At 42.6% G+C, this 17,880-nt stretch overlaps 1 protein-coding gene across 1 annotated transcript in view; it reads right to left on the bottom strand.

Annotated features, from left to right (window-relative positions):
• Positions 1 to 17,880, bottom strand: part of DHX15 (DEAH-box helicase 15) — an 86,608-nt gene that overhangs the window by 17,330 nt on the left and 51,398 nt on the right. Inside the window, exons 6-9 of the mRNA XM_006260425.4 lie at positions 16,753 to 16,920; positions 4,525 to 4,611; positions 2,305 to 2,454; positions 1,976 to 2,084 (exon numbers count right to left, since the gene is read on the bottom strand). Coding sequence (XP_006260487.1) covers positions 1,976 to 2,084; positions 2,305 to 2,454; positions 4,525 to 4,611; positions 16,753 to 16,920 — 514 coding nt within the window. The remainder of the gene's footprint in view (positions 1 to 1,975; positions 2,085 to 2,304; positions 2,455 to 4,524; positions 4,612 to 16,752; positions 16,921 to 17,880) is intronic.

Raw genomic sequence — 17,880 nt, forward strand, 5'->3', positions numbered from 1 at the left:
TAAAATTAAAGGCTCCCCACAGCATGCCCCCCATGCCTTATTTCCCCCCACAGCCCCTGCTCCCCCAGCCAGAGGGGACCCCCTGCTGCCAGGTATAAAGACCTGGGTCCACAGCCCCCTGCACCTGCTCCCTCCTGCCAGAGTGGGTGGGGCTGGCTCCCTGCCGTGGCACATACTCCCGAGGAGGACAAGGGGGGATCCGCAACGCCCAGATCTTTGCACGGAGCAGGCATATGGGCTGCGGGCGCAAGCTCCCGCCCTGCTGCCCTCACCTGGGGCCTCCATAACCAGGCAGGCACAACCCAGAGCAGCAAGGCATAGTGGGGCTGTGCGGAGAAGCTGCTCATGGCTGAGAGCTCCCTGCTGCCCTGGCAACGTGTCTCCTGTATGCAGAGCTACAGAGAGGGCAGCAGCATGGGGTTGCACCCCTCAAAGCAGCCCTGCATACAGGAGGCTCATCACCAGGGCCATGCGGAGCTCACAGCAGAGAACAGCTTCTCCATGCAGCCCCACTGTACCTTGCTGCCCTGGGTTGTGCCCGTCGGGCTGCAAAAACCCTGGGGAGGGCAGTAGGGCAGGAGCCTGTGCCCGCAGCCCGCGTGCCTGCCCTGTGCAGAGATGTGGGGGGTGCAGGTTCCCCCTCCCCCCTTTGTGAGTGCACACTGTGGCAGGGAGCCAGCACCACCCCCCGGACAAGATGCCTGGGGGCCCCGTTCCACTCCCTGCTGGGGCCCTGCAGCTGCGCATTTTGGCCCCAGGCCCTAAATACCTCCCGGCTGGACAGCAGCCCCAGCCCCAGCCCTGCCCAGCTCCCTCCCTCCCTCCCTCCCTCCCTTCAGGGGCCGCAATCCCCCTCTTCCCCTCCCACCCCTCCGCTCATCTGCGGGAGCTGCTCTTGGGCTACCTGGGGCCATGTGCGTGTAGATACATGTGGCGCCTCCTGTCTCACCACCACCCTCCTCCTGCTCCCTCCCAGCTACCCATGGGCTGGAACTCTGCCAACCTACAGGGAGCTCACTGCAAACCTGGAAAATCCATGCGTTTCTCCAGTAAAATGAGAAATCCATGTTTGCCTAGGGAAAAAGGTAAAATCCGCTGCTTGCTCTGTTTTTTGTGGGAAACGGAAAACCCAGATCCCTGCTAATCAACAGGTAACTGGTAATGTCCCTCCATTCCTTCCCTGGAAAAAGCTGTTTAAGAAAAGCTTGAACTAATGAGAGGCTTTTGTTTTCTTGACAGGCTGAAAAACACTGTTATCAACTCCTTGCTGGGCTGGTCAGGAGCAGGGTGTGTGTGGGGGAAAAAAACTCCTCCCTAATCAGAGCATTCTGCTGAGGCCTGGCCATGCCCCGCCCTCTGCTCAGCACTGTAAAAGGGAAGGGGGCGGGGGAGGCGGGGCTGTTCCAGCACTCCCCAGCTTCTAGTCTGAGCCACTAAAGGCATGTGCCTGCATTTTATCAGTCCAGAGGGAATGTCTGTGCATATGCAAACCAGTTCAACCTAGCCAGGTTAGACTAACCTGCAAAGATTGAGTCAGTTCAGGCTCAGGCTTTTTGAATGTCTGTCCCTAGCAGATATGCCAGAAAGTGTGCATTACACTTTAAAACTGTCGGCCAATGTTATTTACATATCACTGTTAATTGATGTGCAATTAGACTGTATAATCAATGTTTTAAATAATAAAACTCATTAACAGAACTAACAGATTTTCCAAAGCATAGTGTTTTGCCTTATCCTATTTAGTTTACAGAAGGTAGATACAAAAGGGTAAAAGTGCTAACAATCAGGAGAACAGAAGATATCCCTTTTAGATGACTGCAAAAACCATTCAAATTCAAAAAACAAAAAATGCTAGTTCATACTCATTATTGCATTCATAATATTATTGAAATAAAAGTTTTCTGAAGTCACAAAGTAAGGTGCTTGCAGAAGTAAAACCACAAAACATTTTCAAGAAAACTGATAAAATACATACCTGGAGGATCCATAAAATCAAAGTGTACCAAATCATCTATACCAAGTTTCTTCAGCTGCAACACCACAGATCCCAAGTTGGACCTCAGAATTTCAGGGTAGGTGTTGTCCTGGCAAAGAGACATATTATTTTCATTTTGCTTGTAAAACCATTTCTTCCCCATCAACCTTAAATAAGGAAAACTGATATTTGATTAAAAAAAAAAGAAAAGAAAAACAAGTTGTGACTGCTTTGACAAAAGTAATCAAACTTAGGTGGGTCTATAAAGGGTTTTATTCCATGCCTCCCCAAAAGCTAAGCCAAATTAATTTTTATGTAATTAATCCTACCTGCATTTCAGTTTTGTAGGCTTTCTCTGTATACAGTCGAAAACACTTGCCTGGTCTAGTACGACCAGCACGGCCAGCTCTCTGCTGAGCAGATGCTTTACTGATGGCAGTCACCAAAAGAGACTCCACTCTAATGCGGGGATTGTACACCTATGAAGGAGTCAGAAGCAGAGGTAAAATGAAAAAAACAAGAAAAAAGGAAAATGAGTAATGTTCACACAGAGGAAAAGGCCACACAGAAAATAAAGGCTTTAGACAAGGGTTCTGAAACTCAAATGATTTGGCAGACTAGATGCCTCTGGATCCAGCCCACAGAGCTTCTTGCCACAGCTACTATGTTGGCATAGCCAGGGAAACAGGCCTCATCTTAACCCCTGTCGCCAACTGCCACCAATGTTAGTGATCAGCAACAATTAGAAACACTACATTTGAGGTGATGTTCACTTTAGTGCTTCCTATATCAAAACAGCAGCCCCAGTAGCCACCCAGACAGGGGTTGTATGGTGGTGGTAATTCCTTCACTGCTGGCAGCTGTGGTCAAAAGCAAGGCCAGATTACCTATTTACATAGGATGAATGTTTGATGACTCTGCTTTAGCTCTAATTTTTTAAAACATATTCCTGGTTAGAAGCAGTCCACCTGAAAAGAGAATTCTGGCTACACCCTACAATGGGAGTGTTAACAAAGGTCCAAATACATTTAATTCCCTTATAAAGGATGCATGCTTTCTATTCATTTGCTCATGTCACTCAGACTCTGTTCTCTTTAGAACAACCACTTTTTTAGATCAGATCATCCTGAAAGGACTAACGCCTTAAATTTTTTCTGTACCATCCTAAAAACATTCCTGGCTCTCAGGTAATGTCATGTGTAAAGGAAATATTCTCAGTGTAATTACTAAGCTGAATAATCAAGAACTGGGATGTCTGGGAAAATAAAAACCCAACATTAAAGCTATAAATGCAACTGCACTGATGATTAAACAGTTCTTTCCCCACAAAGGAATCAGCAGATCAACACTGTGGATACCCTCTGTGTCGAAAGAGAGATTTCTGACTTGCACACATGAAACATTCCAATACTTTGATACCTCAGCTTTAGATTAATAAGCCACAGGTACAATCCTACTATACCCAAGAGAACATCGTTGAACATTTTGTGTTTTTAATCATTTCAAATAACTTACTGTTTATTATTTCAAAGTTGGCAAAACAGAGAGAAATAAAATGACCAATTCAGCTTTGATTCATATGTTATTTATGACTGCATATAAGGGACTTCTGTATTTGTTCTTAAAACAAACACATTAAGATTTCAAAAACATGTTAACTTGCTTTGCTTAAACATTAAAAAATAATTTCTCGGCTTGCAACCAAACAGACAATGATAACCCACATTTCAAAAGATAATGAACAATATTTTTTAAAGGAGGAGGATCAGACCAAGCTAGAACTTTCACTTCTTCTCACCCTTGAAGTTGACACTTAACAGTAATTCTTCTTATGACTGACTATATTCAATAGCCCTGTAAACTTTCCTTCAAAATAGTCTAGAATATTTAAGCCTTAACATTAACAACTGAACATCACATTACAAGTTTTGTTGCCATAACTAGTTCTTTTAGTCAAACCACATCTCTTGTGCCCTGTCCTCTCCCTGCAGGATTGCACCTGTCCTGCATTTCTCAGGTTCACCAGCTATCCAAGGGTAATCACCAAAATCATACACACAAAACCATTTGGGTATCTGTGGGTCACTTAGTGCGGACACATACTGGGATTAATCCAGAGGGTTATTCATGCCCAACTTCATTCTGGAGTAACGTTCATGTTAACTCTTAGCTTCATTTTGCTCTATGGCTCAGGTGCAAAGGAAAAAAAATATAGAACTGTAGAAACAAAATCCTGCACTGACACAGATGATACTATAGAACAGAGAAAAGAATGAGTGGAAACGGGTCTAGCTTTTACTTGTAGAACCAAGAAGAGATTGCCACAGTCAAAGTTTCACACTTTTACAGGAGAATGGATCCATGCAAGACAGAACTTTGCAAAATTATCTGGTCTTGTTCAAACAATTAAAAATTGGAACTAAAAAAATTTCACTTTTTTTCTGTTAAGAGAGAGAAATCTTTACAGAAATGTGTCTGTGAAAACCAGATTCTAAAACATTTTCTATCTAAGGAAGCAGCAGTTTAGGTTAATACATCAAAAATTTTACCTTTTGCTTAGCAAACCCAGGATCAATCACAAATACAACACCATCTATCGTTAATGATGTCTCAGCAATATTAGTGGATACAACAACCTGTTGAAGAACAAGAACATGCACGTCAAAACACAGATTCTATTGTAAATACAAACCACTTAAAACATACAAGTCAGCTATAAAGAGAATAATAATTCAGACCCCAGACACACATTCATTTGGTGGCACAATGGGATCTGATCCCAACTATCGTGCCTCCTGCTGTACCACATCTGCATGGCAGAAGGTGCTATTTTTAGGATCAGATCCTAAGCACACCCTTTCTTCAAGCTGGCAAATTCAAAGCTAGATGCCAGTAGTTTAGCTCAGGGCCCCGTCAAATGGCTGACCACCTGCCCTGGTCCTGGGAAGTTTTTCAACCCCAAATGATTCAATCACCTGATTGTCAGGATCAGGGTGGGGTGCTACGTTTGGTTTATGATGCCATATAAACAAGCCACAAAGACGTTTCACATAGTTTATGGAATATCTGTGTGGTTGGTTTGCCATTTTACAGCACCGTAAGTCAGTTGCATGTGTAGTATGTACTATTTATGGAGCGACTGACACCATAACTGCACCTTAAAATGTAACATGTGCCAGGCCAAACTGTCTACACACAAACATCTTACAGTTTCTTAGCAGTTTTTCTAGTTATGCCACATTATCACTACCTGGTTAGAGCTATGATGCAAGACCCAGACATAAATCAGAGAAAAAGCGCGAGAAAGAGCGAGAGGGGCAGGATGGCTCTGTGGGCCGTATCTAGCTCATGGGGCCTATTTCTGACTCCCCTGCAATAGGCCATTATTTTAAAAAGGTGCACATCACAATTGCCTTCACAAACTGGCTGGGTTTATAACCTTCTTCTGAATGGAAGTGTTGGCAGCTAAAATGCTTTGGGCTGAACTGAACACTGTCAATGTGCCTTAGATATGCTGTAAGCATGCCTAGCAGATTTGGCATCTCAGAAGACTAAGGAATGGGAATGCTATTTATAAATTCCAAGAAGTTTTAGACATGAATCAAGAACCAAGATGTTTTGGTCAGCTAAGATGGCTGGACTTCTTGTTATCTACAAACAGCAGAACTTTAGGTGTCTACGTAAGATGACAGCAAAAACATAAGGATCTATGGACTCCCAGGCACCTAAGCCCTTACATAGGATTTCTGTAGATAGGTTACTTGGATTGGAGATGCCTAAAAGTTGCTGTCTGGGCACCTAGTACAACAGCTAGAAAAAACTTAAGTTGTCATCTAAACAGAATGACTGTAAACCACATCAGAGAAGTATTTAAACAGGTAGAGACTCTCTCAAATGGCCAACCATATCTATATATAGATATATATAGAACAAAACGTATACCATATTTATTTGAATACAAGATGAGGGTTTCCCCCCAGGTGGCATGGGGAAAATAAGCCTGTTGCCTTATAAATCACATACAAAGAAAATCTTACTAAATACACTATTATTAAACTGCTGCCAAAAGCAGCATATGCTCAACAATGGAAACCAACTATGAAGTTGATTAAATGCGGCCAGCACTGAGCATGACTATAAAAACACATGGCCCACATTGGGCAAACATACTGATAGGAACCTGCAAAAGAATAGATTAGTATAGCCCATTTGAATGAGATGCATGGTAGTCTTATTCAGATAACCCATTAAGCACAGTCTCCCTCGCCTGACTCCCCCCCCCCCAAGTCATGGTGAGCCACAATATTGCATACAGTTCACCCAAAATCCCTGTCACCCCTTCTCTCAGCCTGGTACATATGATTAGTGTGGCCCCAGTGACATGAAGCCAGACCAGGTTGCCCTGCACCTCATCTACTTATAAAATTTTGGAGCATCCCTGGACTTGTGACAAGAACACCAGGTTCCAGTCATGAGTGAGGGCTAATTAGCACAGGGATCATTTATGTGTGGTGGTAGGGATATCTGAAGTACACACAGACACATACACTGAACACAGCTGAGCTATGGGGTCACTGTGGAAATGCTGTTGACTCTGGCTTTATACTAGTAGGTACCAAAGTGCCGCTCAGAAGTGTGTTTACAGAGTACCTATACTAGAACTTGCAGCAGTTTCAATAAATAAAAAAGGTAGCATGCATCAATTCTGGATGGATTAAGTGCATGGATACTAGATACAAATTGCTGCAGCCATCTTTAAATTTCGAAGTTATTGTTTTCAAATTTGCTCCTCACTTCCACATGTTTAAGGAGAGCAGTGAGGAGAAGAGGAAGGGGCTGCAAAAGGAAAAAGTTGGTGGGAAGTAGAGAGCGAAGGAGCTACCTGACCCCTCAGATTTGTTTACCCCCTGCTGTAGCAGTGGGAAGGGACAAATTCAACTTCCAACGTCCAACAATTAGATTCTATACCTGGACAGTGATTTTAAAAATGATAAATTTTCCATATACAGAACCTAATTATTGGGGCAGTCATCTTATATTCAGGATCATCTTCTATTCAAGTAAATGCAGTTCATGTAAATGGTCACAAATGGCGATTCATTTGTGAATCACAAAACATTTGATAAATGTTAGTATTCTCTCTTTTTTATTGATCAGGAGCTTGACAAATTAGGATTTGTCCACGATCACAGCACTCAGTGCCTGGCTGGGTTTATAACCCCAGTCCAATTCCCCATTCCGTTGCCCTAATCACTTCACTAATTACATTTGTCTGCTACTCATTATACCAATTCATCTGTTTCCAACAAGATTTCTAGAGAGTCTGGGCTTACATAACTGCCAATACAGAATCAAAGTGATAACCAGAGAGAAAAATATGTATGACATGAACTGGAGCTGTATCATGTTACAGAAAGAAACATACTATTACAGAACAGCTCATATAGAAATGAACACACTTCATCCGGAGGTAATCCATACAAATTAGGCACAAAGATAAAAGCTTCAAGCACATCAACACAATTAAAGTAAGTGCTGACAGAGCAGCTTGATCCATTTTCATAGAAATGCTATAAATCACTTAAATTGTAAACTAAACAGTAGCGTGCCTTTGTTAAAAGGCTACTTGCTTCGCATTTGGGAAGCATACATACCTAATTCAGCTTGCTATTCAATAAATAATATGATCCAACCAGGCCTAACCTTTCTAGCTCTGCAGATGTGCTGCAAATCTAAGCATGCCCACATGAACAGTTCAGCTAAAGAGTAACTAACTTGATATTTAATAGCCCTTGCATCTACATACAACACAGTTAAGTACCGCCTTTGCCAGCCTGCTATCATTAAGGCATCTCCCTGATGAATGGCTAATGAAATCATCTTGCTGCTTTGTGTTCAGTCCACAAATGTCCAGTAATAGTTTAGGTGCTTCACACAATCTTCCAGAAATACCATTTGTGCAACATGCATTGAACTTTTTCAGGTACGTGGTAACATAGCAACCCTTTCCCTCAAACCCATCATGTTGGTACCTTTTAGAAGAAGAAAGGTCCATGAAGGGTAATTACACACTCAATATTAGCAATGATTTGCATAGTTATTACACAATATGTAAAAAAAAATCTTTGAAAAAACATAAACAGAAGTAAAAGCATGAGTAGTTGTTATGAGGTTAAAAAAATTACATTGTTATTTATTGATAGACTTTAGGATAAACAATGGTCTCGTTCTTCCAGAAGTAGTTAACTTGATATTTAATAGCCCAATACAATGAACTGTTTGAAAGACAAATTTAACAAGTTATTTTAATATTAGATTAAATATTATATATGTATATATAATGGGTTTAACCAGTGCCTCCAACGTATCTGAAACACTTTAAGATAATAAAACTCAATGTGGGATTTTAATTCTGGTGAACTCTTCCATTTAGAGACGTTAAATTGCTAAAAGCAGGACTTCATGACTTGACTGGAATTCTCCTATTTACACCAAGCATCCTATTCAAGTTTTAAATATGCAACTAATGAAATGCTAAGTAACCTGTGATGGCCTGTACAACACCAAATCGGGAAAGAGTTAACAGGCTGCAAGAGCATGCCTGCTTAACCAGCTCCATCCTGTAACATACCCATGCAAGCTGTTATGATGATGCAACTGTCACACCTGCATGATTATGGAGCAGTACAAATATAACCAGCTTAATTTGTAGTAAAAGTTGTAGTGATTTAGCTAACTTGGACTACCATGGGCTAGTAAAATTACATCAAAGCAGCTCCTCCCAACTTTTAGAGCAGCTAAAGTGTACACTTGTCCATATTTCTAGTCTGCCTCCGTGACTAATGTTGTGCTTCTTCGTAAAAGAGCGTTTGTCAAAGTGTTGTTTTACTTTTTTATTAATTGAATTTACAAAAAAATTACTGAGAGAAAAAGAAGTAAGATTCCTTACCTGCTACTTACCAAAATGGTTAAGCATTAATACCAAACATTTCTAAAGTTATTAGATTGTGTCCATTTAAAGGAATGGAATTATTATTATGGCAGTTATATTTATGCTTATTCACTTTTTAAACTCAAAATACAATAATGATGGTAGAGTCTCACTTTTAAAGAGTTACTTAAGTGTTTTTAAAGTATTTTTCCTAAAATTCAGCTCTAAAATAATGGATTTTAAACCAAGTAGAAACAGTTATGTCTTGGAAAAGTATAACATGATGGCACCCAAAAAGGACAACTTCTTTAAAAATGAAGTTGTTTTCAGATACCTTAAAAGCATCTGGAGGAAAAAAAATCAAGTATCAAGGATCTAGTAAAATACAATTACTAGAACACTAGGTAAATAGATTAGATTAAAGACCTGCTTAAGCAGCCATGGTAAAATAACAATCGTGTCAGAGTTTACAAAACAAGACATTCTTTTAAAAGCCCATAGCTTTTTAAAATTTTCTTGATAACCATAAATGTGAACCAAGTATAAAGAGCAGCCAGAATTAGCCTCCACACAGCCTGAAAGACCTCAAATGTGACCTGATTCCTGTCACTGATTAACAATGTTTATTTTCAATTGCTTATACTGCTTGTGCACATTTTTAAAAGCACACCATACAGAACTGGCTAAAGACAGCAAGAATTTGTGTATATGGTGGAGGTCTTGTTACGTTAAGAGCTAAAGCAATTTTCTGTGAAATCCAGTACTCTACCAGGTGGTCCCCAGTGCTATCAAAAGGTAAAGTGACAACTTTGATCAGGAGTCTTGGCCAAGGTACTGAAAAAGTAGATTTCCAGACCCATTGTGGGTTGGGGGGGACAGACAAATAGCTTCCGTCAAAACTAGGGAAACAGGGGATCTTTCCTTGTTAAGTCATCTTCCTTCAGAGACTAGGAAGAAAAAGAACGGCTTTTTCTGGCTTACTTGAACCTAAGCAAGAAGGTCTTCTTTATGCTAAACTTCAAAGTGCCCTGGAGAAGTAGCTAGTTTTGTCCAAAAGATGAGAAGTAAGACAGCCAAAAGTTTTTAACAAGTCAGCAGAAATACCAATAATGACTATACCACAGCAATTAGTATAAAATGCTAAATGGCAAAAGATTTAGCACTTCCTTTGTCCATGAAATTAAAAGTTGCATGCCCCCATAAGAGGGGTTTTTCCATTAAAGCTGCTAGCTTCTTGTTAGCTAACCTCAAGCTGCATCTTGGTTTGACCATTTGTCACTAATACAGATTTAAAAGTAGAATATATAGTAACAACTCTAGTGAAAGTGTTCAAATAAGAAAAATATGAACTCCACTTCATCAACCTCCTGGATACTAAAAATCACGGACTAAATATAGACTTTGGATTGATGACACATTATAACCTGCCTGACATCTGACTCCCCAGGTATCTCTCCACTTTCATCCCCCTTCTCTCTCTTCCCTGTGTAACCCCCTCCCCCCCCAGCTTGTCTCTCACCCACTGACTCCTCAATCTACATTTTCACTGACTACCTGTCTTGTATGCATACCCGCCCAGCCGCTGGCTTCTTTACTTTTCATTCCATCCAGGAAAAACACACACCAACTGCTGAAACTTCCTTAGCCTAATGAAGGGTTTCTGAACCTGAAAGCTTGCTTAATAACTATTTTCTGACTATTTAGGTTGGTCTAATAAAAGATATCAGATTCACCCAAGGAACCTTGTCTGCCAAATAAGAAAAGAATACATTTACTCTCCTCAATACTGTATTGACTATGCAAGAGGCAAAACGAATCTACTAACATATTTCTGTTGAAGTAATTTCAATTCAGGTTACAGAGATCCGTTCCATAATGTTCTATTTTTATGTACTGATTTTAACTTTCTAAGTTAGAAGCATATATTTTTATGCCATATTTTGCCCACAGTTTATTCCTTTCCAGCCTGGCAATCCTTTTTGTGGCACAACACTTACTTAAATGAGGCTAGAGAGTGCCTTCTTGTTAGTCAATCCTCAGCACCAGCTTTATCAGTAAGACCAGCTGAATGCTGTGTATCTGCATTTGCTACCCATTTATCAAGAGAAATAGACACTGCCTGTTTTGAGGCATGCTACATTTTAACCATAAATAAAAATGTAATGAAATACAAGGCTGTAAGTTGTTCATCGCTAAGAAGCAATTTCATTCATTCAAGTCATTTGCTAAAACAATCTTGTTGCAGCATTAGTTTCATGATTTCAGAGTGCGTGCTTTCTGCAATCAACTAACTTCAATAGGAAAAAAGGATCGTTTCACTAGATTTAATAAGTGATTTATTCACCCAGAACATTAAGTTGTCACTAGTATTCTACATGCATTATACTGCAGAGAAAAGGCAATGATCAAGGAACAAACCCTGCCTAGAGCACATAAAATGACTGAGCTTTATCTGACCTTCAAAATCTTCTGTTCAACTTTATGAATGTGCAGTTTAACAAAGTATTAGTTTAGGGTGCAAATTAACTCAATATGTAGATCACCTTACACGTTTTCACAGAGTTCACAGAAACATTTGCAGAATATGCATATAAACTGCAAACTACTCATCTTGGTATACATACACACTCTTCATTTCTCAGTTGATGGTTTGTGTTCACAGAACCTGTTTGCCAATCTACTTTGGTCTACAGAAGAACAAGGGCCTTAACTCCTTGGACCAGAGCACGGAGAAGAATCATAGAAAAATAGGATTGGAAGGGACCCTCAGGAGGTCATCTAGTCCAACTGACGCCCAGGAAAAAGCCAACCTGCTAAATGGGTACTTTGCATCAGTCTTTCACCAGTCCCACGGGACGCCTCTGCCCATCATGGGACAGGGAGGCCCAAGTGAGGGAGATCTCTTGCCCTCCATCAATGCTGACCTCGTGAAGGAACACCTTGAGAGGCTGAACACCTTCAAGTCAGCCAGCCCCAGGGTACTCAAGGAACTGGCTACCATCATAGCTCACCCTCTGGCATGGATCTTCGAGAACTCATGGCACTCTGGTGAAGTGCCCAAAGACTGGAAAAAGGCCAATGTGGTGCCTATCTTCAAGAAAGGGAGGAAAGTGGATCCGGCAAGCTACAGGCCCATCAGCCTGACCTCTATCCCGGGGAAGGTCTTGGAAAAGGTTATCAAAGAAGCCATTCTTAACGGACTGGCCAATGGCAACATACTGAGGGACAGCCAGCATGGGTTTGTTCCGGGTAGGTCTTGCTTGACCAATCTCATTTCCTTTTACGACCAGGTGACCTACCACCTGGACAAGGGAGAGGAGATTGATGTCATATATCTTGACTTTAAAAAAAGCCTTCAATCTGCCATAATCACCTCTTCGCAAAACTGGCCAAATGTGGCCTCAGGTCCACCACGATCCGCTGGCTGGGGAACTGGCTCCGTGGTCAGACCCAGAGGGTGGTGGTCGACAGAAGTCATCGTCATGGTGCCCTGGGACCAGTGGGGTCTCCCAAGGCTCTGTCCTTGGACCCATATTATTCAACATCTTCATTAAAGATGTAGACATTGGAGTCAGAAGCGGACTGGCCAAGTTAGCCGATGACACCAAACTTTGGGGTAAAGCATCCACACCTGAGGACTGAGGGGTAATCCAGGCTGACCTTAACAGGCTCGGGAAATGGGCAGACGAGAACCTGATGGTGTTTGACACCGAAAAATGCAAGGTTCGCCACCTTGGGAAGAAAAACCTGCAGTATCCTTACAGGCTCGGCAGTGCTACGCTGGCTAGCACTACGGATGAAAGGGACTTGGGGGTCATGGTTGACCACAAGATGAACTTGAGCAGGATCTCATCCTACTGCTTAACACAAATAATTACAATGTAATCGGGATAACGGAGACCTGGTGGGATTCCACCCATGACTGGACCACGGGTATAGATGGCTATACCTTGTACAGGAGAGATCAAATAGAAAAAAGGGGTGGGGGTGTAGTTCTCCATGTTAAGGAAAGCTATGCGTCACTGAAAGCTGATGTTGGTGACCAGGGTGGACAACTGGAGACTCTCTGGGTTAAAATCTGTGGGGAACACAGCACAGGGGACACAACGGTGGGAGTCTATTACAGACCTCCCACCCAAAGTCAAGAGCTTGACCAGGAGTTCGCCCGGGAACTGGCTGACGCTGCATGCTCCAGGACCGTGGTTGTCATGGATGACTCCAACTACAAAGACATCTCGTGGGAGGATCACTCAGCAAAATCCAAGTGGTCGCAAAGCTTCCTATCGTGCGTGGATGACCTCTACCTGACTCAAGAAGTCGACTGGCCAACAAGAAGTAAAGCGCTGCTCGACCTGGTACTGGCCGCTGGGGATGACCTAATCGGTGACCTAGTGATCCATGGGAAGCTGGGTGACAGCGACCACAAGCTAAACACCTTCACCATCCACTGTAAAGCTGGCAAGTCAGTCAGCAACACTGAAGTCCTTGACTTCAGGAAAGCCAACTTTGACAAGCTCAGAAGGCTTATCAGTGAGGCCCTAAAGGGGGGAGGGGAGTCCAGGAAGACTGGTTGCTCCTCAAGGGAGCGATCCTCAGTGCACAAGCTAATTCTATTCCATCTTGGAGGAAAGGCACCAAGAGGGCACAGCAGCCCCCCTGGCTCTCCAGGGATCTAGCAGACCTCCTGAGGCTAAAAAGAAAGGCCAACAAAGGATGGAGGATGGGATTCACCTCCAAGGAGGAATATTCTGCACTGGTCTGGTCCTGCAGGGAGCAAAACAGAAAAGCCAAAGCTGCAACTGAACTCCAGCTAGCTTTGAGTATCACAGACAATAAAAAGTCCTTTTTCAGATACATGGGGAGCCGGAGGAAAAGCAAGGACAACATTGGACCCCTGCTAAAACCAGATAGGACAACTGACGCCCAGGAAAAAGCCAACCTATTAAATGGGCACTTTGCGTCAGTCTTTCATCAGTCCCATGGGATGCCCATGCCCACTACAGGACAGGGAGGTCCGGGTGAGGGAGATCCCCTGCCCTTCATCAATGCTGACCTCATGAAGGAACACCTTGAGAGGCTGGACACCTTCAAGACAGCTGGCCCTGACAATCTACACCCCAGGGTCCTCAAGGAGGTGGCGAGCATCATAGCCCAGCCTCTGGCACGAATCTTTGAGAACTCCTGGCACTCTGGTGTAGTGCCCGAAGACTGGAAAAAGGCCAATGTGGTGCCCATCTTCAAGAAAGGGAGGAAAGTGGATCCGGCAAACTACAGGCCCATCAGCCTGACATCTATCCCGTGGAAGGTCTTAGAAAAAATTATCAAAGAGGCCATCCTTAATGGACTGGCCGACACCAACACCTTTAGGGATGCATGGGTTTGTTGCAGGTGGGTCTTGCTTGACCAGTCTCAGTTCCTTTTACAACCAGGTGATCTACCACCTGGACAAGGGAGAAGAGATTGATGGCATATATCTTGACTTCAAAAAAGCCTTCAATCTGGTATCCCACGATCACTTCTTGGCGAAACTGGCCAATTGTGGCCTTCGGTCCACCATGATCCGCTGGCTGGGAAACTGGCTCTGTGGTCGGAACCAGAGGGTGGTAAACGAGGGAAGGGAATTGTCATGGTGCCCTGTGACCAGTGGGGACTCCCCCAAAGCTCTGTCCTTGGACCCATATTGTTCAGCATCTTCATTAATGATGTGGACATTGGAGTTAGAAGCGGACTGGCCAAGTTCGCCAATGACACCAAACTTTGGGGTAAAGCATCCGCACCTGAAGACAGGAGGGCGATCCAGGTTGACCTGGACAGGCTCGGGAAATGGGCGGACAAGAACCTGATGGTGTTTAACACCAAAATATGCAAGGTTCTCCACCTTGGGAGGAAAAACCTGCAGCATCCTTATAGGCTTGGCAGTGCTATGCTGGCTAGCACTATAGAAAAAAGAGACTTGGGGGTCATCATTGACCAGAAGATGAACTTGAGCCTGCAATTCGATGCTGCAGCTATTAAAGTGACCAAAACGCTGGCTTGCATCGATGCTTCTCAAACAAATCCCGGGACGTTATTCTCCCCTTGTACTCAGCCTTGGTGAGGCTGCAGCTGAAGTACTGCGTCCAGTTCTGGGCCCCACAATTCAAAATGGATGTGGAGAAGCTTAAGAGAGTCCAGAGAAGTGCCATGTGCATGATCAGAAGTCAGGAAAACAGACCTTACGACGACGGGCTGAGAGCTATGAGGCTCTTTAGCCTGGAAAAGCACAGGATCAGGGGTGATCTGATGGCCACCTATAAGTGTATAAGGGGTGACCCACCAGGATCTGGGGGAACGTTTGTTCACCAGAGCGCCCCAAGGGATGACAAGGTCTAACGGTTATAAACTACTGCAAGACCGTTTCAGGCTGGACATAAGGAAGAATTTCTTTACTGTCCGAGCCCCCAAGGTCTGGAACAGCCTGCCATTGGAGGTGGTTCAAGCACCTACATTGAACACCTTCAAGAGTAAATTGGATGCTTATCTTTCTGGGATCCTATGACCCCAGCTGACTTCCTGCCCTTCGGGCGGGGGCTGGACTCGATCTTCCAAGGTCCCTTCCAGCCGTAATGTCTATGAAATCTTTTACATAAAGAGCAAGTCCTCCTCTTCTCGCTTGCCTTCCCTTCCTGAACAGTTTATACCCATCCATGAGGAGAGATTGAGGGTCCTGGATCTCTTCAGCCTCTGCAAGAGAAGGCTGAGAGGTGTTCTTGTGGCCACCTATAAATTCAAGGGGAACAGCAAGGAATAGGAACCCTTGGGCCCATGTAGTAACTAGGAACAACAGCCACAAACTGACAGAGAACAGATTTAGGTTAGACATCAGGAAGAATTTTGTTACTGTAAGGGTTGCCAAAATCTGGAATGGGCTTGCAAGGGAGGTAGTGCTCTCCCCTCACTTGGGGGTCTTTAAGAGGCTAGACATGCACCTGGCTGGGGTTGTCTAACCCCAGCACTCTTTCCTGCTGAAGGCAGGGTCCCTTCCAACCCAAACATCTATGAATCTGACAGTACACTTTTTGCTCATCTTAGCCCACACCTTTCTTGTTATCTAAAAAAGCCAACAGACCTTGCTTTGAAAGTAATAGACTTGGTTTCTGATGAGAGCTAATTCCAGAATCAATGTCCCCTAACTGAAAATCAAGATAAAGCAAGCTTTTAACTTTTTGCTTCATGAGAGGTTTCTGTCCTCTCTAAGCTCAACTTTAGGACACCTGCATTATGGTTTCACAGATGTACCACCCCAAACTCCCCACCAGACACTGTCCCCAAAGCAGGTTGGGTCCAGCCTGCATTGGATGCTTAAAGCCAGAACTGAGAGCACCCAGGACTCATCCTTCCCCACCTCACCAAGTAAGTGTAAAACCAGTAAGGTGGCCAGTCCCTTAACTAGTCATCCTGCCTGCATTTCAACAAACAGGATTCTTAGGGTCCAGTATTTCAATGGATTTGATCTACCATGGGAGAGCATTTGTTATTCAGAATTTTAATTTTAAACCATTCAGAGCTTTTACAGGTTAAAAAAAAGTGCTCCAAATAACATCTGTAAACAAAGTCAATGGATACTACCATACACTGATATAATTTGAACTCTTGACATTACTAAGATCTTAATTTGAGAAATATTTGACAAAGAAATATTGTACAAAACTGCTATAAAATAAGACTTAGACCAAATTTTCTACTTATAGCTATCCAAATGTATTGAAGACCAATAGCTGAAACGCGTTATATTTCAGTTACAACTGCAAGTACTGTAACACCTTGGAGACTGTCAAAACACGAAACATTTTGCCAATATTGATACCTTTCTTCCTATTGCTCCATTTTGTTTTTTTGGAGGGGGAGGCTCAAAGATCCTTTGTTGCTGCTGTGGTGGAAGAGTGGAATACAATGGAATGATTTTGATATCACCAACTTCGGGACCCAAATCATCAATTTCACGCTTTATTCTCTTACAGGCTTCATCAATCTCCTATAAGACAAAAGCAAAACAAAGGCAAAAACAAAGGTTAAAAAAAAAAACCATGAAAAATAAAGTAGTTCATTTAAGAACTCTGCATGGCAATTAAGCTATGTCCAACCAGAAAATAAAAACAAGCCTGGATGTTTGCTGAATTTCTAGTGACGTTTCCTCAACAGTCCAAGATATCGTAACTTTTACACTCTAATGAACATATAACAACCTTATTTACATTCAACACCCTTTTTCTTTTAGTCATGTTTTCTAATTAATTCTCTACAAATTGTACTAAAATTGAAATCTCTCACCCAGGAATATTAAAATGCACTCATGACCTTTTCAATTTTCACAATCTAAAGGAAATTGATGTGCAAGATATTTTAAATAACCCAATTAAGCTTTAATGTCACGTATCACTAATGCAATTATATGGAAGATTTGCTTCATTGTACCTAATGAGAACAAACACCTTTACAGTATAAACATGGATGCTCAAGAACCAGACTTAACTCCATCCTGCATTTTTCTAAAATCCCCCCGAACTTAAGAAAAAAAATGCATCAATAAACTATTCCAAATAAAGACTAGGATGTATTTTGTGGATTTCTATCATAAGATTACCCACATAATCTGACACCACAGATTGTATCAAAATGAGCTACTGAAAATATTTAACCCTATCCATTCACTTACAACTCGGTTTCATTCCAGAAATGAGCTGCATGTAAAATAAGTGACCTCTAGTTATAGGAATGATTGATTAACAGAAAAGTACCACAGCAAAATTTTAAGCCAGTGGCTAATATGCTAAAATTCTCAGACTAGAAACTACAATGCCCCCTACTGGCTTTACTGAAAATGGTACTATTAACTATCCGCAAACAACCCATCGCTGCCTGCCCCATTACTCTGTTCCTGCCCCCCTATCATCTGCAGGCAGTAGGGGGAAGAATTTAAGATGATCCTCCAATA

This window comes from Alligator mississippiensis, chromosome 2, assembly GCF_030867095.1.
Source record: "Alligator mississippiensis isolate rAllMis1 chromosome 2, rAllMis1, whole genome shotgun sequence".
NCBI lineage: Eukaryota > Metazoa > Chordata > Crocodylia > Alligatoridae > Alligator > Alligator mississippiensis.